A 26,368-nucleotide genomic window follows, 5' to 3' on the forward strand; every position below is an offset into this window, starting at 1 on the left:
TTGTTTACTTCCTAATTTACCCTAGACCATAACTTTTTATTAGGAACGTAACACCCCAATAAATAAATTACCTAGTGCAATATTTTTGTCTGTTTGATTTAGTTGTCCTTGTGCAGGAAACGGGCCACCTGCATCGAGAAGGATCCCACCCACCCAGCACTTTCACTTTTTGTCCCTCTTCCCTCAGGCCGGAGGCTGCGGAGCATCAAGTGCAAAACAACCAGACTCAGAAACAGCTTCATTCCAGCTTCAGCTGTAAGACTCTAAAACTCCACCTAAACAACACACTGCACTGTCACTTTACAAGGACGATTACATATTTAAAACAAATACTGACACTTTACCCACACAGAGAGATGATAATTTTACTAATATTCATTCATAATCATGCTGCTACAGAAAACTTCACTCTGGACTTCATGTTGCTGCTACCTTCCTACTCTCCCTATTATTGTGTATTTATCTTGATATCTATTTTATTCTATTTATATTTATCTTGTTTTAACAATTTCTCTTTTGGGTGTAAATGAGCCTTGAGATAAAAATTTTGTTTCATCTTATGTACCACGTCATGTGAACGACAATAAAGTCTTCTTGAAATTGTGTAAAAATCTTACTAAATAAGGGTACAGCATTAGTGGCCTGGATTGTGAGCCACATAACTCAAGATGTTAAGTGTAAGTGTTTGGGACTCTCAAAAGCTTTCTAGATCACTTGTGGTTAAAAATCTTGATTTATGTAATATAATACAATGTACATGCATTTTAGTGGACTGCTTGGGCAGGAGCAACAAAACTGGTCCTTATTGGTTCCCTAAATCATACTCCATCTCATCCACTAAAAACACTAATCTAAATGTAAAAAAATGCAACAACTTCGTCAAAGCATGGTGCATAATAACTTTATTTCCAATCAGATTAGAATCTGCATGCAGAAACCAATGAAACCATTGGTTTCTCAGACTGGTGATTTCACATCATGTGATGTAGAAACAAGCAGCAGATTTTCTTACTTCCCCCATGCAGAGAACATGGGTCCTTCACTCACACTGGCACTACTTTGAGCATCCTTTTACAAAACATAAATATTTTTTTGCTTAAAAAGGTCTAAAAGAAACAGACACCTTTACAAAACATTAAAAAAAGATTCCAATCTCTCCTGAAAATCTCTTACGATTGTGTACACACACACACACACACACACACACACACACACACACACACACACACACACACACACACACACACACACACACACACCTCTGTAGAAAAAAAAAACAGTTTCCCAGATTTAGCTATTTATAGGTATATGGTATAGGTAAAATTAACATTGTTGTTTTATTCTATGAACTACGGACAACATTTCTCACCAATTCCAAAAAAATTGTCATTTAGAGCATTTCTTTGCAGAAAATGAGAAATGGCTGAAATAACAAAAAAGATGCAGAGCTTTCAGACCTCAAATAATGTAAAGAAAACAGGTTCATATTCATAAATCAGAAATTAATAATTGGTGGAATAATCCTAGTTTTTAGGATAACTTTATGCCACTCCTGGTGCACAGTTTCAAGCAGTTGAGCTTGGTTTGATGGCTTGTGATCATCCATCTTCCTCTTGATTATATTCCAGAAGTTTTCAATTTGGTCAAATCAAAGAAATGAGGGGGGAGAATCCCTGACGTGAAGGAAGGCAATAAAATAAGGCCATCTGACAGTTAAATTAAGAAAAGTAAAGAAAAAATACAATAAAAAACAGGTGATAGGTAAAAGGTTAATTAAAATGGAAATACAGATAATGAAAAGTTTGTATTATCATTGGTCACCATTTTGAAGTTGGAATGTATTATTATTATTATTATTATTAAGAAGAAGAAGAAGAACTTAATCACTCTAGGTTAACTTTACATAGTCTAAAGTGGAAAAAAAGTCTAAGAAAAAAAATTGGCATTTAAAGATTTGGTAAAAGTCTGCCAAAGCGTTGTATTTAAATGGCTATATACAAACCCCTGGAAATTACATTTCTTGCAGACACCCTTCTGTACCTGTTAAATGAGCTTAAATATGAGAACATCTTTGAGTAATAATGCCTGGGGCTTGGCTGTCAAAAAAATCATGAACTGCTTATCTTGGTCTTAGCCTTAAACCTATTTACAATTAATTTACAATTAAACTTTAATGTGAATATGTGGAATGTGTGGAAAGGATTTTTGGATACACATCTGTAAATGAGAGAAATGTTTTTACAAATACATTAATCAGTTAAGGGTTCCAAATGCAGTTAAATGATTAAAATGCTGATATTTTAGTCTTTCAGGATGAAATAAATCTTTAATTATCAACTTTAAATATCAGTCTTTTCAATACTGATATGACTCGGATATCATTGTACATAACTAGTAAAAACATCCAGCTTTGTGATAAGATGAACACACTGAGGCTTTTAAATAGAGCTCTCACCATCTTAATAGCAAACCAATAGATACCCTTATAGCATATTCTAAACGTTCTATATCAATCTGATACTACTAAAAACAGACAAATTTAAACAGCACAAAAACAAAAAAAAAAGTTTTCAGTAACATTTCCCTCAAAAGCACCTACCCTATAACAGCACAGATGTGTCAAAATAAATGTCTGTGTTTAGGCTGCTTTAAAATCTTCTGATGCATAGCATAAGCCTGCAAATGCTATGTCCCTTCTATTTTGTAGTGTTTACAACCCAGCAAAGCTTAAATGCAAGGAAATACATGTTTCTCCATGGGCAAAAAAGGTGAGCCAAAGATAAATAAAACAATAACACAGAAACCTTTACAGTGCAGTTTGGCAACAGAGCACCTCCTCTTTTGATAACTTTGTAGTTGTGAAGTTGTACTGAAACGATCAGTCAGAGAAAATCACATTTTCATTCCAAAATCATAGAAAAGAGAGCGAGGATGGCAGGGTATCCAGAGGCACTATGTGAGTTTAGAGTTCAGAATTTCTTTCTCGCTAGAGAGAGCATGTGTGCACACTCAGGCATAGATCTCGGTGGTGGGAGCTTTCTTGTAGATTGGTTTCTTGCCTAAGTCGTAACTGCCTTCATCTTTCTTTTTCATGCGGTAAACTAGGAGAAGGATGAGGAGGACAGCGAAGAGCAGGCCCACAGCACCACCAGCAATAACAGCTGCAAAACAAAAAACAGAGCTGTTGAGACATACATACATACATACTAGTATAAAAATATTGAAGTATCTTAATTTTGCAACATAGTTTGCTGTAGTACTGTTATAAATCTCAAAAACACTGTATAGATTTGTGATTAATATTTTACATGTAAAGGTCTCAGATAGTGGTTAATTTTGCGGTACCCTGTCTACATGTGAGCCATACATTGTGAGCCACACAATGTATGTGCGCCATACATTGCCAAAAAAGCTTTCTAAAATTGTAGATTTACATAAAGCTGGAAAGATTTAAGGTTACTGTGGCTACACTGCCATGAGGTGGGCACCCAGTCAATGGACAGTGAGGGGAAAAACAACACTGTGTGACAGACAAACATTTGAAGGCATTATTGCTACAGGATAACATCAGTGTTCATGAGTCTACACTACAGTCTGTAAAACTGTTACAAAAAACATTATGAAGGAACCCTTTGTTTACTTATTTTTCTCCCATTTTTCTATGGCCATTTTATGTGGCCAATTGTCCGACTCATACAACTGCTACTCAGCAGTATATCCCCCATCACTAGTGATGCCTCAACACAAGGAGGGTGACACAGACGTCTTGTGCTAATCCACATCTCCCTAGGATAGATGAGGGGTGAGAGAACCATCTACCCACCCAGAGAAAGCAAAGCCAATTGTGCTCACTCAGGGCTCTGGCAGTCGATGGCAAGTTGCATGGCTGGGATTCGAACAAGCAAGCTCCCAATCAAAGTGGCAGCGCTTAAGATGGCTGGACCACTCTGCGCCCTATCCTCTGCTTACTAAAAAAAACATTGCTGCACACCTGAAGTAAAGAAGCACATTACCAATCCACAATGGTACTTGCACTTTTTTTGTAGACAGATGAATCAAAGATTGAACTATTGCTGTGCTAAATCTGGCAGATGGCATAACCATGAAATCATCAATCTAAGTATAAAGTATTGTGGAGAAAACATCATAATCAGATGATCTCCTAAATGTACTAAAATATTCTACAAGACAATGCGAGTGTCTGTACATCAGCTGAAAAACATCAGGTGTAGAAGTTTTTCTCTTTTTCTCAGTCAGCTTTATTAGGTAAAGTCACATGGCTTTTAGTTGTGCCAGCTGTGCTAAACTTGTCCATTACTTGAATTATTTGAGTTAATGACTTTTGTTGCCTCTTAATGTGTTTGAGAGCATCAGTTGTGTTGTGAAGAGGTAGAGCTGGTATACAGTGAATAGCTCTAGTTAAGTAATGTTCTAATCCATATTATGGCAAGAACTACTCAACTAAGAAAAAACAGCCAATTAAAAAAAATGTAAGAACTTTGAAATTATCTTTAGGTGCAGAGTCCATCAAAAGACAACCAAATACATTATGATAAAACTGGCTCTCATAAGGAAAACAAGAGCAAGTGTTACTTCTGTTTCACAGGATAAGTTCATCAGAGAGTAACCAGCCTCAAAAACAGCTAACATAGTAAAATGTTAACAGCACTTTTTACTACATGATTCCTTGTGTTTCTTCAGGGATAGTATTTATTTACAATGCAATATAAAAACATTGCATAGGAAGGTGTGTCCTATTGATTGACTGTATATCCCAACCTATTAAATTGTAACCCCTGTTTTGTGATGGGCATCATCATTTATTGCAAATAAACAGGCAGTGCGTCTGCATTTTGACCACAGTTGAGCACAATCTACTTGGAGAAGACTGCTTTACTAATAGATTGGTTATCAACAAAGCACTGTGGTGGTGTGTGAGGACGGAGACCCTATGGAGGACCAAAAATGCCCTAAGTATAAATAAATAAATGCACATATAATGAAATATATATATATATATATATATATATATATATATATATATATATATATATATATATATATATATATATATAAATAAATAAATAAATAAATACAAATATAACTGAATAAATAAATAACTTAATTAATTAATAAATACATTTCTTACTGATTTATATATTTATTTATTTATTTCAACATTTATTTATTTATTCATTCAATTATTTCAACATTTATTTATTGATTTATTTCCACATTTCTTTATGTATTTATTTATTTATTTCCACATTTCCTTATTTATTTATTTCTATATTTCTGCATTTCTATGGTAATTAGGTAGGCAAACGAGCCGCTGGGCTGCTGTGTGTCCCGGCGCGTGAGCATACATGAAGAAATGTGGAAATAAATCAATAAATAAATGTTGAAATAATTGAATGAATAAATAATTTATATGTGCATTTATTTATTTATATTTATGTATTTTTTTCCTCCATAAGACCCATCCCACCTACCTTTCAATCTCCTCAGACAGTTGCATTTCTTGGTGGGCAAATGTTTAAATATTAAAAGCAAATAGATGAGTTACTGTTTCTTCAGAATTATCTTACCTGCTAGAACTTCTGTCCTGTTAAAAATGTTCTGTTCTGCTTTGTTATGTTGGATGCCAAATGAATGAGCAATCTCGTTTTGTTGCACCAGCTCTAATTCATTATCTTTCTCTGCCCGTGGCTGTGAAGGCTCAACCTCAGGGATGAAGTTATTGGTCAGATAAGGCTAAGACAGAGAAAACAGGAATAGCAATTATTTGAAATTATATGCGTGTTCAAACAAGTGTTTCACAATCTTTTATTGCTTTAGTGTAAATCATAGATGGTAGGTTTTGTGCGAAATTGTGTTTCATTGTGGAAAAACTTGCACACTTAAAATATAATAAAATATATTTCTGTAAGGGAGCTTTTAGATGCATTACTGTAAACTCTCTAGAATTCTGGTTCCATTCACCACCAATTTTTTACATGGGTTGGACAATGAAACTGAAACACCTGGTTTTAGACCACAATAATTTATTAGAATTTTGTAGGGCCTCTCTTTGCGACCAGCTTCAATTTGTCTTGGGAATGACATATACAAGTCCTGCACATTCTTCTTACAGGATAGTGGACAGGTCACTACGTGATGCTGGTGGAGGAAAACGTTTCCTGGGTCGCTCCTTAAAACACCCCAAAGTGGCTCAATAATATTAAGATCTGGTGACTGTGCAGCCCATGGGAGATGTTCAACTACACTTTCATGTTTATCAAACCAATCTTTTACAGTCTTGCTGTGTGTATTGGTGCATTGTCATCCTGATACACTGCACCACCTTCAGGATACAATGTTTGAACCATTGGATGCACATGGTCCTCCAGAATGGTTCGAAAAAAATGGTTCGGAACAAGTATTGGGCCAAGGGAATGCCATGATATGGCAGCCCAAACCATCACTGATCCACACCATGCTTCACTCCGGGCATGCAACAGTCTGGGTGGTACGCTTCTTTGGGGCTTCTCCACACCGTAACTCTCTCGGATGTGGGGAAAACAGTAAAGGTGGACTCATCAGAGAACAATACATGTTTCACATTGTCCACAGCCCAAGATTTGCGCTCCTTGCACCATTAAAAAATGACTTTTGGCATTGGCACAAGTGACCAAAGGTTTGGCTATAGCAGCCCGGCTGTGTATATTGACCCTGTGGAGCTACTGACGGACAGTTCTGGTGGAAACAGGAGAGCTGAGGTGCGCATTGAGTTTGGATACAATCTGGGTTAGCACCCGAACATCCCTTTCAGACAGCTTCCTCTTGTGTCCACAGTTAATCCTGTTGGATGTGGTTGGTCTTAATTGGTGGTATGCTGACATTACCCTGGATACCGTGGCTCTTGATACATCACAAAGACTTACTTTCTTGGTCACAGATGCGCCAGCAAGACGTGCACCAACAATTTGTCCTCTTTTGAACTATGATACCCATAATGTTGTGTGCATTGAGCAAAACTGTGCTCTTACTCTGCAAATTGAACCTTTACACTCTGCTTTTACTGGTACAATGTGCAATTAATAAAGGCTTGTCCAATTTAGCCATGAAACCTCCTACACTAAAATGACAGGTGTTTCAGTTTCATTGTTCAACCCCTGTATGTCTTCACACAAAACCACATATTAACCAATTACTTAATGGTTTAACATTTAATGGGTTTTTGTTTTACCTTAGATGTTATAAATGAGTCTACAAACACATCTTCAACACCAGAGCCTGACTCCTCATAGTCATCATAGTTCTGATCATCATCCTGATCTTCATCTTTATCATCAATCGTTGCAAGTTCCTCATTGGCAAAATCAAAATCGCCAGATGACTCCATGTCGACAACATGCAACCCCACCTTCTTCGAACGCACCCGTGTTTCTGTCTCTCGTACCTGGAAAAACAGGCACAAACAGAATCGCTTGAGGTATGTTAAAGCATATTTTGACAAGCCAGCATCATTTTGGAATAAGGCGCTGTGGACTGATGAAACTAAAATTTATTTATTTGGAGGGAGGTATGCATAGCAGAAAAAGATCACACCATTCCAAGACAAACACTTGCTACCCACAGTAAAATTTGGTGGCGTTTCCATCATGCTGTGGGGCTGTGTGATCAGTGCAGTACTGGGAATCTTGTTAAAGTTGAGTGAACTGGAGATGTTTTGTAAAGAAGAGTGGTCCAAAATACCTTCAACCAGAAGCTGTTATTTCTGCAAAGGGATAATCTACTAAATATTGATGTAAGGATTAAAGTATTGCACATTTTCTGTACATCCTACAAACTTTATATCACTTTTCAAATATCATCTGCATTATGCTATATTTAATTAAAAATGCTGATCTAAACAAACAATACTTTTTAATGGAAAATCATGAAAGTGGTACCATATAGTGGTTTGAAAAAGTTTGGGCACCACTGATTATTTTCATGATTTTCCTATATACAGTCACAGATCCACAGCCTGGGAGATGACACAAGTGAGCAAAAAAGCAACTCTGCATCTTTCTGCAGTTTAAACCGTGTGGGCGGCTCAGCAAACCAATCACAGGCCGCTGCCATCCACATCAATGTTACATTTCTAGAGAGGTGTGTGTAGGGTACGCCTATTCTACGGTGCTGGTTTGACGCAGAAGTATATATTGGCCTTAAAAGGGTACACGTACACTTGTCCCCCTGGATCCCAAGCTCAGCTCCCCAAGGTGGAGTTCATAGCTCCAACTTGATGTTCACGGGCAGTAAAATACAGGCAGTAAAAAAGTAAAACTTAGAAAACTGCTTGTTCAGCACAAACCCTTATCGACCCTTAATCCAGAAAGAGTGAAGGCTGTTACTGTAGAGAAAAGGGCAAATTCCCTATTATAGCAATATGAAATGTCACAATTCAGTCTCGGAGAGACAATTGACTTATTGCTTTTTGCCTTTTCCCACACCTTTTGATATGTCTGCAGATAACTGATATTCATAAGAATTCACTTAAGATTTAGCACTGTTCCTAAATCTGGCCCTGTTTCATACGGTCTGGCAAGAGAAGCTATTTAACAAATAGGCTTCTAAAGGCAATTATTCAGTCACACATACACACCTTCCTACTATACATTTCCCTGTGCCTCATGTCTCAGTTTTCTGTTGAAGTTACTCCACCCCTGCCTGAAAGTGTCACGATGCTAGCATGTTAGCACAGGCACACCTGAAGGCCAAGAAGGAGATAGGGGTCTTTATTTCTATTGACTTGCTGCCAACTGTCAAACAGTTAGATTAATGAAGCCACACTGTGCATGGATTCCCATAACGAGAAATAAACAACCATCTGTAAATGGCTCCAAGTGCATACAAAAACACGTTAGACAGTCTTACTTACGGGGTTGGACAATGAAACTGAAACACCTGGTTTTAGACCACAATAATTTATTGTCCCAGCTGACAGTTCTGGTGAAAACAGGAGAGTTGAGGTGCACATTGAATTCTGCCGTGATTTGGGCAGCCATGGTTTTATGTTTTTTGGATACAATCCAGGTTAGCACCCGAACATCCTTTCAGACAGCTTTCTCTTGCGTTCACAGTTAATCCTGTTGGATCTGGTTTGTCCTTCTTGGTGGTCTGACATTACCCTGAATACTGTGGCTCTTGATGCATCACAAAGACTTGCTGTCTTGGTCACAAATGCGCCAAGAAAAAGCGTGCACCAACAATTTGTCCTCTTTTGAACTTTGGTATGTCATAAATAATGTTGTGTGCATTGTAATATTTTAAGCAAAACTGTGCTCTTACCCTGCCATTTGAACCCTCACACTCTTCTCTTACTGGTGCAATGTGCAATTAATGAAGATTGGCCACCAGGCTGCTCCAATTTAGCCATGAATCCTCCCACACTAAAATGACAGGTGTTTCAGTTTCATTGTCCAACCCCTGTATATTCAATGACATGCTAAGTTTAAAGGAAATAAACAGCAAGTAAACCTGTATGGCCAATGCACAAGATGTGCATTAAAAACACTCTTGGGATCATTTACTTAACACTGTGACATCACATACTGTCACATTCTTTAATTCTAGCTGGCCTGTAACATAATCTGTAGTTCTATGTATGGGCAAGAACTTGCCGAAACAACAGGTATCAAGAGGATATATTATATTGTAGATAAATTTAATATATTGTGATGTAAGCAAGGTGTGTTGTAATTGTTTAAATCCAAATAAAAAACAGTATGCAAAAAATACACCATCATATTTATAAAATCTGAATTAAAAAAAGGGATGCAGTCATAACATGTGTGAGGTCTGAAGTTTAAATGAACCTTTAGATCAAAATACACCACAGTCTAACTTTAATCTTAAAAAAGAGTGTTGAAAAACAAAATATAAATATTAATATTTTCTTACACCCCTAACCTGTCACATTATACAAAATGGCATAATAAATAAATAAATAAATAAATAAATAGTTAAGTCAAGTCAAGTATGTCAATACTGCATATGTTCAGGATATACAGAGAATTGAAATTACGTTACTCTCCTTCCCAAATTTTACAGAAAGTACAGATAATAGATATAATAAAAGAGAATGAGAGACACTATGTGTAAAATACAGCAGGGACACAAAATAGACATACATGAGACAGAAACAAGGTGCAGTAGTGGTGGGAGTGAAATAAGATATATAAATATATATAAAAAGAAATAAGATATACAATATATAAGAGTGGGAGACACTGATGGCAGCAGGCTGAAGAAGCTGTGTAGTGGGTGGGAGGGATCTCCTGCCAGACGGAGGGCTTTCCGTGTGAGGCGGGAGCTGTATAAGTCCTGAAGGGAGGGGAGAGAGGTGCCAACAATCTTCTCAGCTGCTCTCACGATGCGCTGGAGGGTCCTGCTGGTCAGGATGCTCTCGATGGCTCCTCTGTAGAAGGTGCTCATGATGGGGCTGGGGGCTCCAGCTCTTCTCAGCTTGCCCAGTGCTGAGTTGGTGTTCCAGGAGAGGTCCTCTGTGACGTGCACACTCAGGAACTTGGTGCCGCTCACCCTCTCCACAGCAGTTCCGTTGATGGACAGAGGAGTGTGCTGTGTGTGAGTTCTCCTGAAATCCACAACAATCTTCTTGGTCTTCTCTGCGTTCAGAGAGAGATTGTTGTGTTTGCACCAGGAGGCCAAAATAGTAGTTTAAGTTGAATACTGACAGTAGATATACACCTCTGAAGTCCAGCAAAAAAAAGAAAAGCTGCAATTCTTTTAATTGCATCCTATATTAAAATAATATAAAAATATTTTATATAAATGTAAAACTCAACTCAACTCAACTCAACTTTATTTATAGAGCACTTTAAAAACAACAACAGCTGCAACAAAGTGCTGTACATAGCACATTATAAGATAAGAAACAAAATACTAGAAACAATGACAAATTAAAATATAGGTATCAATAAAAAGTTTCAGATAAATCTAAGAACTAAGTAAAGTAAAAGTAAAAACAAAATAAAATAAAAACAGAAATAAAATAAATAAAAATAAATAAAAAATTAAAAAATGAATTAATTAATAAATAAAACAAGAACAAAGTCTTAAGTTGGGTTAAAAGCCAAGGAATAAAAAAGAGTCTTTAGCCTGGTTTTAAACGTGGACAGTGTCTTGTCTGACATATAGTGGTAGGCCATTCCACAGTTTAGGAGCCGCAATTGAAAAAGCTCTATCCCCTCTAAGCTTGCGTTTTGACCTCGGCACCTCCAGGAGCAGCTGATCAGCTGACCTAAGGTACCGAGCGGGGGCGTGGGGGCAGAGCAGCTCAGTGAGGTAAGGCGGAGCGAGTCCATTTAAAGATTTAAAAACAAATAAAAAAATCTTAAAATGAACTCTAAAATGCACAGGCAGCCAGTGGAGGGAGGCCAGAATGGGAGTAATGTGCTCTCTCTTGCGTGAACCTGTTAAAAGTCGGGCAGCGGCATTTTGCACTAACTGAAGGCGTTTAAGGGAGGACTGATTGACCCCAAAATATAGTGCATTACAGTAATCCAGCCGGGATGTAATGAAGGCATGGATTACTGTTTCAAAGTGCTCATGTGTGAGAACTGACTTCACTTTTGCCAGCTGCCTAAGGTGGAAGAAGCTGGACTTGACTACTGCACCAATCTGGCGATCCAATTTAAAATCACTGTCCATCTTAAAACCCAGGTTAGAAACTGTAGGTTTCACATACAGCGCCAAGGGGCCCAAATCAACAGGGGGGGCTTCACAAGAACCACTGGGACCAAACACCATCACTTCTGTTTTCTTTTCATTAAAATTCAAAAAGTTTAAAGCCATCCAGGCTTTAATGTCATTAAGACATAACAGAAGTGGTTGAATAGAGAAATCGTCTTTCTTCTTTAGCGGCATGTAAATCTGGCTATCATCAGCATAACAATGAAAGGAGACACCATGTTTTCTCAGAATGGAGCCCAATGGGAGCAGATAGAGTGAAAACAGGAGAGGTCCTAAAATTGAGCCCTGTGGAACCCCATATTACAGTGGAGCTAAGGAAGATTCCGAGCCAGCAAAACGAACACACCAAGTTCTGTCAGATAGATAGGACCTGAACCATTCCAGAGCACTACCATAAATGCCCACTAGGTGCTGCAGACGAGAGACTAAAATGCTATGATCAATTGTGTCAAATGCTGCAGTTAAATCCAGCAGTATAAGAATCGCATGGTCCCCTGAATCATTGGCCAGGAGGATATCGTTATAAACCCTAAGCAGCGCTGACTCTGTACTATGTAAGGATTTAAAACCAGATTGAAATATCTCAAGAGTATTATGCTCATCCAGGAAGGATTTTAACTGAGCATAAACTACTTTCTCTAAAATTTTCGAAACAAAAGGCAGCTTGGAGATAGGTCTATAGTTTGCCAATATAGTATGGTCAAGGCCAGGTTTCTTTAGCAGGGGTTGCACTACAGCATGTTTAAAACTAGAAGGCACAACACCAGAGGTCAGACTGCTGTTAATAATGGCCAGAACCTGCGGCCCTATACTATTAATAACCTCTTTAAAAAAAGTGAGGGGGTACCGCATCACAGGGAGAACCTGAAGGCTTTATATGACCCACCACATCCTTCAAGTGTGCCAGAGTCACAGGCTCAAACCTATCAAACCTAGGCAGGCAGGGGGCAGAGACAGAGGGATCAAAGGCAGGAGCTGTGATAGGAGCTCTTGCAGTGGCAACCTTATCAATAAAAAAGTGCAGAAAACCCCAACTATGGCTGGGAGGTTAATCAAAATAATTTAAATAATCAAATTATTGTTTTTGTGCGATTTTCAAAACCGTATAATGAAATCTCAGTAGATAGACATTTGCTTTTGTCAGGAACTTGGCATTGAAATACAAGGATATTATGTTTGCATCATATTCAATATAAGAGCTGCCTGTACATTTGAAGGTGGTTGCTTGCTTTTTATAAAAATGTTAAAATTAAATGTAAAAGAAAAAATTATGTGTGCATCACTTTAAATAGTGTTGTTTGTTTACAAATACAAAAACAGAAGTTTTTAATGTAAGAACTAAAAATTTAAATGGTAAAAAAGGAAAAGAAGTATTTATATATTATACAATAATTTAAATATAAGTATAATATAAATACATTTTTTTGCTTTTTTTTGTTATACTGATATTTTTCCAATTATTAAACAAACGTTCATATCAGACAAAGATAACCTGAGTAAATATAAAAAAAGTTTTTAATTAATTTTATTTATTAAAGAAATAAAAATATTCAAAACAATCTCGCCCTGTGTGAATTAATTGTATTTTTTTTGTACAAATGGCCTGTTTAATATCATGCCACAGCATCTCAATCAGACTCCCGAATATAAACTGATGATCTCTTTAACCCTAACCTAACCTAACCCAAGGGAAAAAACTTAATTTGTCTAAAAACTATAACACTGGTACACAGCCGATCGATCTTTTAGAATTTAAATCTTCTAGAATTTCCCCTCGGGGATCAATAAAGTATCTATCTATCTCTATCTATCTATCTTTCCATCATCTGTGGCCCATGTTTTGTCATTTCTTTTTGTATGTTTAATGAATCACACTTTAACAGCACATTCTCTTCTCTAATTTCCTGTACTGGATGAAACAACTATTTGACCTATTGCATGGGAAGATGTTCTGCATAATGTATCATGACAGAAGTACAATATTTAAAACTGACATGTATAAAGTACAAGAGACCCAGACTTGAGTAAAAGTAGAAAAAAATGACTGGAGTAGAAGTTGGAAGTTCTTTAAGCACCACGCTTAATGGTGGTAGTAAAGTATTCAACATTTTATGTACCTAAGTATTGCAAGTAGTTTATTTTACAATTTACTTCTCAAGTGATGGGAGTAAAACATATACTGTTATTAAATAGTTATTACAGAAAGCAGTGGAAAGTTTAAATATCATATTGTTTATATTATTTCAAATGTTTAGATTAAAGGTCACTCCCAATTCCTTTGGCTGCTGCAGCAGTACAAAAACAGGAATGTACAAGATACACGTTAAGGCGGTCATGTAGTAAGTGTTGAATTATCAATCAGCAATTAAAAAATGTTTAGCACAGCTAGTTAAAATTCTTCACTTAGCTAGCATTATAGCTACCATACTGTTCACCACAGAACACACTCAAGTCTTTCTGACTGAAACTTTATGTTTAGATGAGAATGATAGACACAGAAATTAGCGCAATATCAGACAGATCAGTTTAGCTGTTTTTGATCAACTAACCTGAGTATTGATTAACCAACGAGTCATGGGAATTAATATACATATATACTCTCATATCCAGCCAGCTTAGATTTCTAGTGTTTGTTTAGAGGTGGCCAAATTTGTCCAGAAAGCTTAATGTGGCATTCGGCCCCGCCCTGGATCAGTGTTGGCAGTCGGTCTAGTTAAAAGGCGATCTGTCCCAAAACACTAACTGTACCATCTCTAGCACAGACTAATAACCAAAGCTAACAGGCTAACTACTAACACCACAGCACAGACTTTGTGTTCCAGCTAAATGAGGCTCAAATAATAATGAATCAAGCTGCACGGTCCACAGTTAACAGCTTGTCTATAGATCTTGCTGGCCAGTTGCCACCTGCACTCACAGAAATGATTCATGGCAGAGTTAATTTTCATGCATTTAAATCTATTTGACTTTATTTAAAAGCACATATTTTCTATATTTATGCATTTAAATTTATTATTATCTAGATAATTTAACCAATTTTAAAATGTATTGAATGTAATTAGTTAATACATACTAACATGGTTTAAATAATCAGAGCCCTAAAACAAACAAGAATCTGTTATGTAAAATGTATGTGATTGGTTTTCATAAAAGTTATGAGAAGTGAAATGGGGAAAATGGAAACGATGTCCTGCCAGTAGGTGGTGGTAATGCCCCTTTAAGTTTGTTGCCAACTGCTGTAAAACTCGAAGAAGAAGAAAAAACTATTATGGGCTGGACTGGCGGTTGAATGTAGCTGCAACTTACGTCCATGTGAGAAGGTAAGCAATCCAATACATGTTGTATTACTCCCAAATGTGTCCTAAATGTGTAGTTTACTTCATATTACACAGATATTAATTCATTTATGTAAGTTAGTGTGTGATTATTTTAAGCAGTTTTATCTTGGCCACGTTGCTGTACCAGACAATGCCATTAGCATTACAGCTAACCAATTAGCTATTACATGGCATCTTGGCTAATTTGGTAATACAGCTCAATAATGGATTAAACTAACCCTTTCCAGTTTGTTTTCATGCCAGTTAAAACGAATTATATTAACATTAAGCAGGCCAGATATTATTCCCTTTGTACACAGCATTTAGCATCTTCATTTTATATTAAGTTAGGCTCTGTCTGTTTGCTTAGAGATTAACCTGAAAACTCTGTGATTGTTTTTTTTTTTTTTTGCAAACGCATTTGTATGAAAAATTAGTGTAGATCAAAGATGTAAAGATTTTCATATGGTAAAGTGAGCTTTTCAACTGTAATTAACTAAACCAAAGAACTGAACGAGTCATGAATCAGGACTTTGTTAGCTAGCTATTGTTAGGTGAATGACTGCCTTTTAGAGTACTATATTTAAATGTTATATTTTATTTATTTATTTACTGGCTTGGGTTACATAACTTAATGTTAGATTATTTTTCTCCAGGTACCTAGTATTTTTCTACTTCTCCTATCCTGTTTTCTCACCTCCATGTTGCAACATAGATTTAGTAAGTATAAGTTTAAAAATGTACACGTCAAAATGTAGTTCATATTGTAGTTAGTATGGGCTGTAAATTATTATTTACAGTCCATTGGATAAAATGTTTACAATTCGAAATGTTTAGAGTAAGCATGTTAAAACAGTAAATTATTGATTTCCCAGTACAACAAAACTCATTAGGCTTACAAAGTTTGATTTTGGACAAGGTTGGATGTGTTGGTTTTTCAGGTATTTTCAGCTCATTTTACAGATGATCTAATTGATTCATTGTTCTTTTTCTTCATTTACAGGTGCTGCAAATTGTGTGACAGTTCATTACCTACTAGGTATGAGTTAGGTATGGACAGTCAGAGAGACAACCTGATTAAGGTGATTAATGCCAAATGTGAAGCTGCAGGAGGAAAGATCACCGCCATAATGGCCCAGATATATGGTGTACGTTTCTCTCTCTCTCTCTCTCTCTCTCTCTCTCTCTCTCTCTCTCTCTCTCTCTCTCTCTCTCTCTCTCTCTCTCTCTCTCTCTCTCTCTCTCTCTCTCTCTCTCTCTCTCTCTCTAATCTGATAAGGATATGGTGTGTGTGACTGAGCTATAAGGAAAAGCTAATATTTTCAAAAGTTTTTCTGGTCCTTTCACAATTACTGTTTACTGAGTGAGCTTTACCTGAGTGGGGTAAAGCAAAGTGCTGGTGTGGTGAAGTAGGTAAATGTAACTGACATTGTTAGTCTCAGCTGTGTGTTAGTGTGTCTTTGTCACTGACAACCATAAATTATGTTTTCTTTTTGTAGAATGAAGACATAAATGTGAGGTGTGATTGTGTTCTGAGCTGTCTGAGTATCTACCTCAGTAAAGACCTGGACAAATTGGTTAAAGAATACATGGTATGTTTGATTCTTTGTTCTTATTCCTTTTTTTGGTGAACTATGTAGTTTACAAAGATAATTTTGTTTTCCTCTTTAAGCAGACCATTCATGTTTAGGATTGCTTCCCATGAAGAGAAACTATGGAATAATTTTTGTTTTTCTCTTTGTCAAAAGGCAGCTGAGGATCTGAGGCAGTCCATAAAGCTGAAGCCATATGTCAAAAGGTAAGTCATAAAGCAGTGTAGTTGGAAACATGAATTGTTTTTGCTTTTGGTGTTGAATATTAACTAGAAGGGGGTTGTTTCCAACAGGTAAGCGGTAAATGGGGAGAGAGAGGGTTAGGATAGAGTATGGTTGGTCCTTTCTCTTCCCCATCATCCTCCCTCCAACTCAACCATGAGGGGAAGCCTGGAGAGGGTTGGATATGTGAGGAGTAAACCTTACCCTCCTCCAGGAGCTTAGGAGAGAGGAGGTGAGTAGAGAAGTCAGAGGGTAGAAGAGAGGGAGCGGTTTGCCTCCTTTCCTTCAATTTTTCTTGCATCAATGAACAGTTTATTTCATCTACATAATCTACAAATCTACATAACTGATCTTTCAACAAAATAAGTGGGGGGGGGGGTTCCTGGTTCTGTATATATATATATATATATATATATATATATATATATATATATATATATATATATATATATATATATATATACATACATATTTTTAGTTGGTTTTAGTTATGTTTTGTTAATTGTATTTTTTTCTGGCAGGTCAAAGGCTTCACTGGGAAAAGAGCAGTCTCTGCAGTCGCGCCAGAAATCCCTGTATTAAAGTGAGGAGATCGACCTCAGTGGGGGATCAACCCATAAACATGTGAGAGTTAGTCTTAAGGATAATTGTCAGTTTTAATTGTTGTTGTCACCTTGATAGAAAAGTGCACAATTTGACAGTAGTCTGTGTACACAGGAAATTTGGCAGTGTTAAATCAACACTGTTAGTGTTAAATCAACACTAACAGTGTTGATTTAACACTAACAGTGTTGATTTAACACAACACTAACAGTGTTGATTTAACACTAACAGTGTTGATTTAACACTAACAGTGTTGATTTAACACAACACTAACAGTGTTGATTTAACACTAACAGTGTTGATTTAACACAACACTAACAGTGTTGATTTAACACAACACTAACAGTGTTGATTTAACACAACACTAACAGTGTTGATTTAACACTAACAGTGTTGATTTAACACTAACAGTGTTGATTTAACACTAACAGTGTTGATTTAACACTGCCAAATTTCCTGTGTATAATCTCATGTTAACAAGAAAACAAAATGCATCTTAGAGCTGCTTAGATTTTGGTGGTCATGGTTAGTGTCACACAGAACTCTCTTCTCTTTATATTCCAGGACATTGAATCCAGAGAGGCTGAGGCTGGCATTGCAGAGAAGACTATGGGCATCTACACTGTCTGAGCAGAGGGACATGGTCCTGATTGTCCAGGTGATGGACGCTTTGCAGATGTTGGTGTTGTGCTGAAAGGCGTTGACTTTCTCCGTTCTCACTGCTTTATGGGCAGATTTATGCACTCAACTTGAGCAATCCAAAAGGCCTGAAGGGTACATTTGAGGTGTACCAGAAAACCCTGATGGACCTGGACTCAACTAAGCTTACACCAAAAGTACATGCACTGAAACTCAATTTGCTCCAGTGATTCGGTTGGCAACTACCACCTCCCCCACACACAGTAAGACCGGATTTTGTTGAAATGGTCCCTTGGTTCTTGAAGGTTACGCCAGTGAAATAGCTGTTTGATAAATTTGTACATTGGTTGTCGAAGCATTAAAATTTTGTTGAAAGATCAGTTATGTATATATGAAAAACTGTTGCAGGGATTGTAGGACAGGAGGCAAACCTCTCCCTCTCTTCTACCCTCTGCTTTCTCTACTCACCTCCTCTCTCCTAAGCTCCTGTAGGGATAAGGTTTACTCCTTCTCATTGGGGATGGGTATTTTCTAAAATGTTAGCTGGCGTTGTTGTAGTGGCTCAGCTCAACTCAAAGATTTTTCTTCAAGTTAAAGGAGAGTACCGGTGTGAAATTGACTTTGGCTGTAGTAAAACATGATAGAATACTAACCTTTGGTGAATATCTCTGTTCTCCCGCAGCGATCCGAGATCCAGCAATTTTGTTTTTTTGTCCAAACAGGCTTTAGAATGGGTGATCCAGTGCATATTTTGCCCTTGCAGATAAATCACTTTTTACACCATTATCCAGCTCAAAGTAGCTCCACAAATCATTGCTAGAATCCGCAGAGCCCTGAAATCTAAAACAAGGCATCCCACAGAGTCCAGACACCGCCATCTTAAAATAAAGTCATGGCTAGTCGAGTGCTGAGCATGAACAATATTTTTTTTGTGTGTGTGTTCTTCCATCTCATATCACCAATAACCAGATATTTTCAGCTATAGCTGGAATGCATGCGTTTCCACTGAATTATTTTAAAAAAATGGCTCCTCTGTACTACCAATTAATTCGTGCTCAGCATTCAACTTGCAATGACTTAACTTTAAGATGGCTGCACCCGGAGATTTATCTTACACTACGGATTGGACACTAAAGTTACACATTAAAGTTCTTAATGCCTTGCTTTAGATGTCAGGGTTCTCTGGATTCTACCAATGGGTTGTGGAGCTACTTTGAGCTGGATAATGATGTAAAAAGGTGTTAAGAATGCCTTGTACCACCCATTCTAAGTCTGTTTGGACAAACAAACAAAATTGCTTTATCTTCTAGTTGTGGGAGAATGGAGGTGGGATATTCATCAAAGGTTAGTATTCTTTTTCAAGTTTTACTATAGCCAAAGTCAATTTTACACTGGAGTTCTCCAAGTGTTTAAATGATATTTGTTCTAAAAAAGTACTTCAGTTCCTACCAAAGTCTGTTGTCACTCAACTAGCCTTTTTTTTGTAATATTGAAGGAACATTTTGCCAAACTAGGGTCTTGTGAATGTTCAAACGCCAAACTTTCATTCGTCAACATAAGTATGATTGAAATGTGATTTTAAGAAAGTCTCTTTTTTAATGCTAGGCTTTAATATTAATAAAGATTTGATTAAACAACAAGGTGGTCTCATCGTTTTTATTAAGATTGTACTGAACTAAAATAAATTGCATAAATGTGATGCATTTTAATTAATTTGGTTTATTTCATAAACATAAATGACATGTAATTCAAATAAATATATGCTATTTATTTTGTGTAGGTAACCTGATAATGCTTATTGTAATTCAAACAATATACTTTATGTATTTGAATTAAATACACTCATTAGTATTATTAATTTAGAGTACTTATACTTTATTTATACTCAGTACATAAACCTGATTATTATGCATTTAAAATAAATAGGCTTTATTACACGAATGAATATGCATTATGTAATGTTTATTTGATAGGTTTGTGTAAAAATTATCTAAAAAAAGTAAATGGGAATTTGTCATGTAATAAAATTACATAAATCTTCCACCTTTCCTTGCCTGCACAAGCCTCCACCTGTCCTTATGCCAGCCTGCAACAGCACTAGCCTCCACCTTTCCTTATGCCAGCCTGCACCAGCACTAGCCTCCACCTGTCCTTATGCCAGCCTGCACCAGCACTAGCCTCCACCTGTCCTTATGCCAGCCTGCACCAGCACAAGCCTCCACCTTTCCTTATGCCTGTCCTTATGCCAGCCTGCACCAGCACAAGCCTCCACCTGTCCTTATGCCAGCCTGCACCAGCACAAGCCTCCACCTGTCCTTATGCCAGCCTGCAACAGCACTAGCCTCCACCTTTCCTTATGCCAGCCTGCACCAGCACTAGCCTCCACCTGTCCTTATGCCAGCCTGCACCAGCACAAGCCTCCAAGTGTCCTTATGCCAGCCTGTACCAGCACTAGCCTCCACCTTTCCTTATGCCAGCCTGCACCAGTACTAGCCTCCACCTTTCCTTATGCCTGTCCTTATGCCAGCCTGCACCAGCACAAGCCTCCACCTGTCCTTATACCAGCCTGCACCAGCACAAGCCTCCACCTGTCCTTATGCCAGCCTGCACCAGCACTAGCCTCCACCTTTCCTTATGCCTGTCCTTATGCCAGCCTGCACCAGCACAAGCCTCCACCTGTCCTTATGCCAGCCTGCACCAGCAAAAGCTTTTACCTGTCCTTGTGCCAGCCTGCACCAGTACTAGCCTCCACCTTTCCTTATGCCTGTCCTTATGCCAGCCTGCACCAGCACAAGCCTCCACCTGTCCTTATGCCAGCCTGCACCAGCACAAGCCTCCACCTGTCCTTATGCCAGCCTGCACCAGCACTAGCCTCCACCTTTCCTTATGCCTGTCCTTATGCCAGCCTGCACCAGCAAAAGCTTTTACCTGTCCTTGTGCCAGCCTGCACCAGCCCCAGCTTTTACCTGTCCTTGTGCCAGCCGGCACCAGCACAAGCCTCCACTTGTCCTTATGCCAGCCTGCACCAGTACAAGCTTTTACCTATCCTTATGCCAGCCTGCACCAGCACATGCTTTTACTTGTCCTCATGCCAGCCGGCACCAGCACAAGGTTTTACCTGTCCTCATGCCAGCCGGCACCAGCCCAAGCCTCCACCTGTCCTTATGCCAGCCTGTACCAGCACAAGCCTCCACCTGTCCTTATGCCAGCCAGCACCAGCACAAGCTTTTACCTGTCCTTATGCCAGCCTGCACCAGCACAAGCCTCCACCTGTCCTTATGCCAGCCTGTACCAGCACAAGCTTTTACTTGTCCTTATGCCAGCCTGCACCAGCACAAGCCTCCACCTGTCCTTATGCCAGCCTGCACCAGGACAAGCCTCCAAGTGTCCCTATGCCAGCCTGTACCAGCACAAGCCTCCACCTGTCCTTATGCCAGCATGCACCAGCACAAGCCTCCACCTGTCCTTACAGCCTGCACCAGCACTACCTTTTATCTGTCCTTATGCCAGCCTGCACTAGCCTCCACCTGTCCTTATGCCAGCCTGCACCAGCACAAGCCTCCACCTGTCCTTATGCCAGCCTGCACCAGCACAAGCCTCCACCTTTCCTTATGCCAGCCTGCACCAGCACAAGCCTCCACCTGTCCTTATGCCAGCCTGCACCAGCACACCTGTCCTTGTGGATACGCAGAATGTCTTAAATGTCCCATTTTTCAAAAGTACAGATTTGGCACATCATGTGGTTAATATACCATCACCATTTTACAATACCATCACCATATTTAAATACCGCCAAACCCTATACTGATTCTTACTATATGTTCTAAAATTACACGCCGAAGTAAACCTGATTATAAAACATGACTGTAAAAATCTGCCCTGTCACTTTAATGAAACAAAAGAGCAGAAATATAAATGCCAAACAACTAGAAGTGCACTGTTGAAGCAAAAGAAAAAACAGAGATAGAGAAAGCAATTCAATATAGGGGTGTCAGAAGACACTTTTACAGATGACAATTAGCAAATAAACTGTACTAGGAATTTCTAGTAGACGTGTTTGAGCACATTGCTATTTTACAATAAAGGCTGTCCAACAGACAAGGGTTTAAAAGTTTTCTTTAAAAGAAAATAGCATTTTTGAGTGGTGGTGACAGGAACCAGGCATCTTTACTAATCCAAAAAATGCTGAATCTTTTTTTGATTTGTTTTCCTACACACCACCCTGTATGTATCACATAAAAAAATGCTCAGGCAGTGTATTTATAATCATTTGCTAAGACTATGTAAGACAGCTTTTAGAGGCATTTAACTCTTAAGACACCTGGTTCCATTCACCACCACTATAAAAGTTCAGACTTCCCTACAATTCTCTAGAACAGGTTTCCACCAACACAGTCTGAATGACTTTGTTTACATTTAAACCACCCATTATGCAGAAATGAAAACACACAGATGTTCCTTTCTGATTGACACATTTTTCTTTACAAAAAAGTTTGTCTTAGTTTTCCATATGCATAATGCCTCATTTGACTGTAAATGATTTGAATAAAGTATAGTTTCACTTGTGTTCCACTTTTATGACGATGCGAGTCCCCTTATCAGTGACACATCAGGAAAATGTTCTTTAAAAAGTTGTTGATGAAAACAGGTATCTGCAACCAACTGCAACAAAGTGACAAACCTTTACTAAAACCAAAAGGCCAAACCCCCATGAGGCGTCTTTTTTCTTTAATTAAAGTTTCCAAATACAATCTTGATTTTAGTCTGCTCAATCTGAAATTACATTGATTCACAGTAAAAATGTAAATTTAAATGGCATGTTTTAGCTGTTTTAGTATCAATAAGTTGTAAATGATAATATATTGTAATTATCTGTTTAGAATACTTTATTTTATTTACAAGTTTATTTAAATTTGATTAACACTATTGCAATTTAGTGAACTTTTTCCATCACTTTTCTTGATCATGTTTCTACAGCCTGATGAAAAGAGACTGAAAATAAATGAATAAAATTCTTCTTTCACTCAAGCAGCAAACAAAACCCCCTCTCTCAGTGCCAACATTCCTTTCACCAAAGGGATTTTATAGGCCAGTGGACAGCAATGCAGAAAGCATTATTACAACCCGGTAAGCAGGGATGGACTGGTAATCTGGAGTACCGGGTAAATGCCCGGTGGGCCGACAGTCCTCAGGGGCCGATGCAGATTTTTTTTCTTCCTTTTTTTCTAAGAGACCGGCCCACAAGTTAGAGGGGGTCTCTCTCGCTCGCCTAATCGCGAGCGCTCTCTCTCTCTCGCTCTTTCCTTTTTTTCTCTGTCTCTCGCTCGCTCCCTCTCTCTCTGACTGTCTCTCTCTTTTTTCGCTCTCTCTCTTTCTCTCCCTTTTTTTTCTCTGTCTCTCGCTCACTCTCTCTGACTGTCTCTTTTTCTCGCTCACTCTCTCTCTCTGATGTAAGTGATTGACACCACTAATATAATTTAATTTTATCAATTTAAAGCTGATATTTCTTAAAAAGAACACTAAAATGCATCCAGTAATAAGGAAAAATATTTGTAGTTAAAGTAATGCTGTTGTTTTTGTTTTTAATAAAGCGCCACAATCATGCTCATTGTTTGTTCGTTCTACCTAGATTAAAAGATCCTCTCATGATAAGAGTGGGAGAGAACCCTGGTTTCAAGCATTTAATAAAAGAGCTTGAGCCCCGTTACAACATTCCATCTCAAAAAACATTATAATATATTAATAAAGTTCAATTTTTATTATGAAGTTGATAATGGTGAGGCTATACAGAATGCTCTGTTTGTAGCCTGATACAAATACATGTTATAGCTGTTTAAAGGAGGAAGCACTTTAACCTAAAAAAAAAAAAGAATTGAACTCTATATTGAATTTAATATGTTGATGATACATCATTCTTCCCTGTAACCCCACATACATAAATTACAAGTTGGTTGTGCTTCGCAAATTATAAGGAGCCGGTCTAAACCAAAAACGCCAGGGCCGATTTTTTGTCCCAGTCCAGTACTGCCGGTAAGTATTTATCATGTTCACCACTCAGCCTTTCATTGACCACGTTATCTAATCAACCTAACACAAATAGACTTCATCATTCTAGCACAGATGTATGTTATACATGTAAAGGAATTTCAGTGATGTTTCAAAATTTTCAGAACAATTAAAGATGTAAACAACATAGTTCAGATTTTTCATTCAAAGTGGTGGTGAATTGAAGCACTTCTGATCATCTTAAATCTCCCACTCAAAAAGGGTTTACGCCAAAGAGTTATGAATATCCTCCCTAGTGCCAGAAACACAGTCTTGATAATTATTTATCTAAAGCCCTGTTCAAGGCAGAAGGGTTTGAATGTTTCCCAGTGAATCACTGTGAATCAATGTTTTGGATGTGTAGTGGTGGTGTTTTAACTGCTACCACTGTTCTACCTAGTATTAAGAAAAAATGGTCTAAATTATACATTATATGGTCTAAAAATACAAGATACATGCATGGAGTTAAAAAAAGATTATGCATGCCAGCTGAACATACTGGTCCTGTAAAGTCATTCTACAAGAATCCTATTCATTGCACACCAACTCTCAGTAAGACTTAAATCATATCTGATTTTAAGCCTTATTCAATATCTCTGTAATCTGATCTGCATTTGTTAAAACATTATTAATCACTAAAAAAGTAAAGTTTATACCCTTCTCTAATGCAGCAGAAAGAGGAAGAAACCACAATAAAAGCACTAGACCAGCCAAGTGTGTGAAATCCCAAAGAGGGCTGGTCAAGGTCATAAGGGGTCAAATTCCAATAAAAAATACTAAAGAAGGAGTTGGGGGTGACAGGGGGCAGGGGATGCTCATGTATGATTGTGTGTAATGCTAAAACCTTGTCTGCTGAAAACGTTTTCAGGCATCCGTCCATATTGATCCTTTTTAGGATACTTTAAAGAGGCTTATGTTTCTTAGGGTTGGATGATTCATTGATATTAGGGGTTGGATTTACAGGGCATTTTACGATACAGTATTATAACAATGCATTGCACATGATAGTAATGAAAACAACAACTGCAATACTCAGTATATTGAAAGATAGTTTTCTACATTACTAAAAAGGATAAACTAGTCCTAAATAATGAAATATCAAGAATTATGGATTTATTAGTGCCAGTTTACAGACTTTATCAACCAATATGATCACAGATTTGTTTTATTCATTTGATGAGCGCTGCGACATGGAGTAATGACTTTTCAAATAGGGTCAAATATATATATATATATATATATATATATATATATATATATATATATATATATATATATATATATATATATATATATAGCATAACAAAGCTGGAAAATTTAAAAGCCATTGCAATGCCTTGTTATGCAATACATTCCAGATAAATGCTAAAGCAAAGACACACGCGCGCACACAAACACACAGAGCCAATGGGCAAGGTATGTAACGTACAACACAGAACAGAGTCCTAAATGCTGAATGGGTTGTGACCAGTACTATTAAACGATACTTATTAGCTAAAATATTGCTAAACAATATACATATATGTAACAGTTTTGTCAACGGAAGTATATTCTGTTGAACGTTTTCCTGTTTTGTAGGCTAGTTAGCTGTTTAGTTAAAGAGGGAGACGGTAATCCAGCTGCTGTAGCTGAGAGCAGTTAACTCACCGACTCGGCGAAAACAGAGGCCGCGAAGAACAACAGCGCGAGGTACAGTCTCAACATCTTCCAACACGGGGAGCTTATAAACACCAGCAGCGATTAAAAGTCCTTCAGGGTGAGTTATTAAACTAACTTTACTCTCTCTCTCGATCGAAGTCGTTGCTCTGCTGCGCCACTCGCTTTTGCCTATGCGGCCGTAGTGCAGAGGCCCCGCCCACTTTGAGCAGCTACCAATAGGAGGGGAGAGACTTTCCAGTCGTCACTGTTTACTGGAAATTCTACGGTGGAGTTAAAAAGGAGGAAGTGGAAAGCGAATTTAAAGTTCAACTGTCGACTCATATACAAAACTCATATGTCTTTTATATAAGAACATATACATTTACAAAACAGTTTAATAAGAACTGCTGAATAACTTTGACATTAACTTAGCAAATCATTTATTTCAGCACTAAAGAGAATGGAGAATGGAGGAGAATGGAGATAAGTATAAAAGGAAGTTCTCCTAGAACATTGGCGTCATAAACTTTCCCTACAGCACAAAAATGAACATGTGATGCTATTTCCCCG

At 37.8% G+C, this 26,368-nt stretch overlaps 1 protein-coding gene and 1 long non-coding RNA gene across 2 annotated transcripts; both read right to left on the bottom strand.

Annotated features, from left to right (window-relative positions):
* Positions 1 to 885: 885 nt before the first annotated feature.
* Positions 886 to 26,014, bottom strand: sdc4 (syndecan 4). The gene is made up of 4 exons (XM_007240814.3): positions 25,808 to 26,014; positions 7,229 to 7,441; positions 5,589 to 5,754; positions 886 to 3,161 (listed from the first exon to the last, which is right to left on the bottom strand). The coding sequence occupies exons 1-4, from the start codon at positions 25,862 to 25,864 to the stop codon at positions 3,010 to 3,012; spliced, it is 588 nt and encodes a 195-aa protein (XP_007240876.1). The 5' UTR covers positions 25,865 to 26,014; the 3' UTR covers positions 886 to 3,009.
* On the bottom strand, positions 10,010 to 25,801 carry LOC125802199 (uncharacterized). The gene is made up of 3 exons (XR_007439190.1): positions 21,643 to 25,801; positions 12,772 to 21,005; positions 10,010 to 10,829 (listed from the first exon to the last, which is right to left on the bottom strand). It is a non-coding gene; the product is annotated as an uncharacterized LOC125802199 (long non-coding RNA).
* Positions 26,015 to 26,368: the final 354 nt, after the last annotated feature.

Source organism: Astyanax mexicanus, chromosome 5 (genome assembly GCF_023375975.1).
Source record: "Astyanax mexicanus isolate ESR-SI-001 chromosome 5, AstMex3_surface, whole genome shotgun sequence".
NCBI lineage: Eukaryota > Metazoa > Chordata > Actinopteri > Characiformes > Acestrorhamphidae > Astyanax > Astyanax mexicanus.

What these genes read in the sequence shown, in the direction of transcription:
- sdc4 (XM_007240814.3), bottom strand. Translation starts at nt 25,864, where the DNA reads ATGTTGAGACTGTACCTCGCGCTGTTGTTCTTCGCGGCCTCTGTTTTC. An exon ending in CCTCTGTTTTCGCCGAGTCG is followed by an intron (nt 7,442 to 25,807) that starts GTGAGTTAACTG and finishes CTGTTTTTCCAG; the next exon opens with GTACGAGAGACAGAAACACG. An exon ending in ACTCATTTATAACATCTAAG is followed by an intron (nt 5,755 to 7,228) that starts GTAAAACAAAAA and finishes TCTCTGTCTTAG; the next exon opens with CCTTATCTGACCAATAACTT.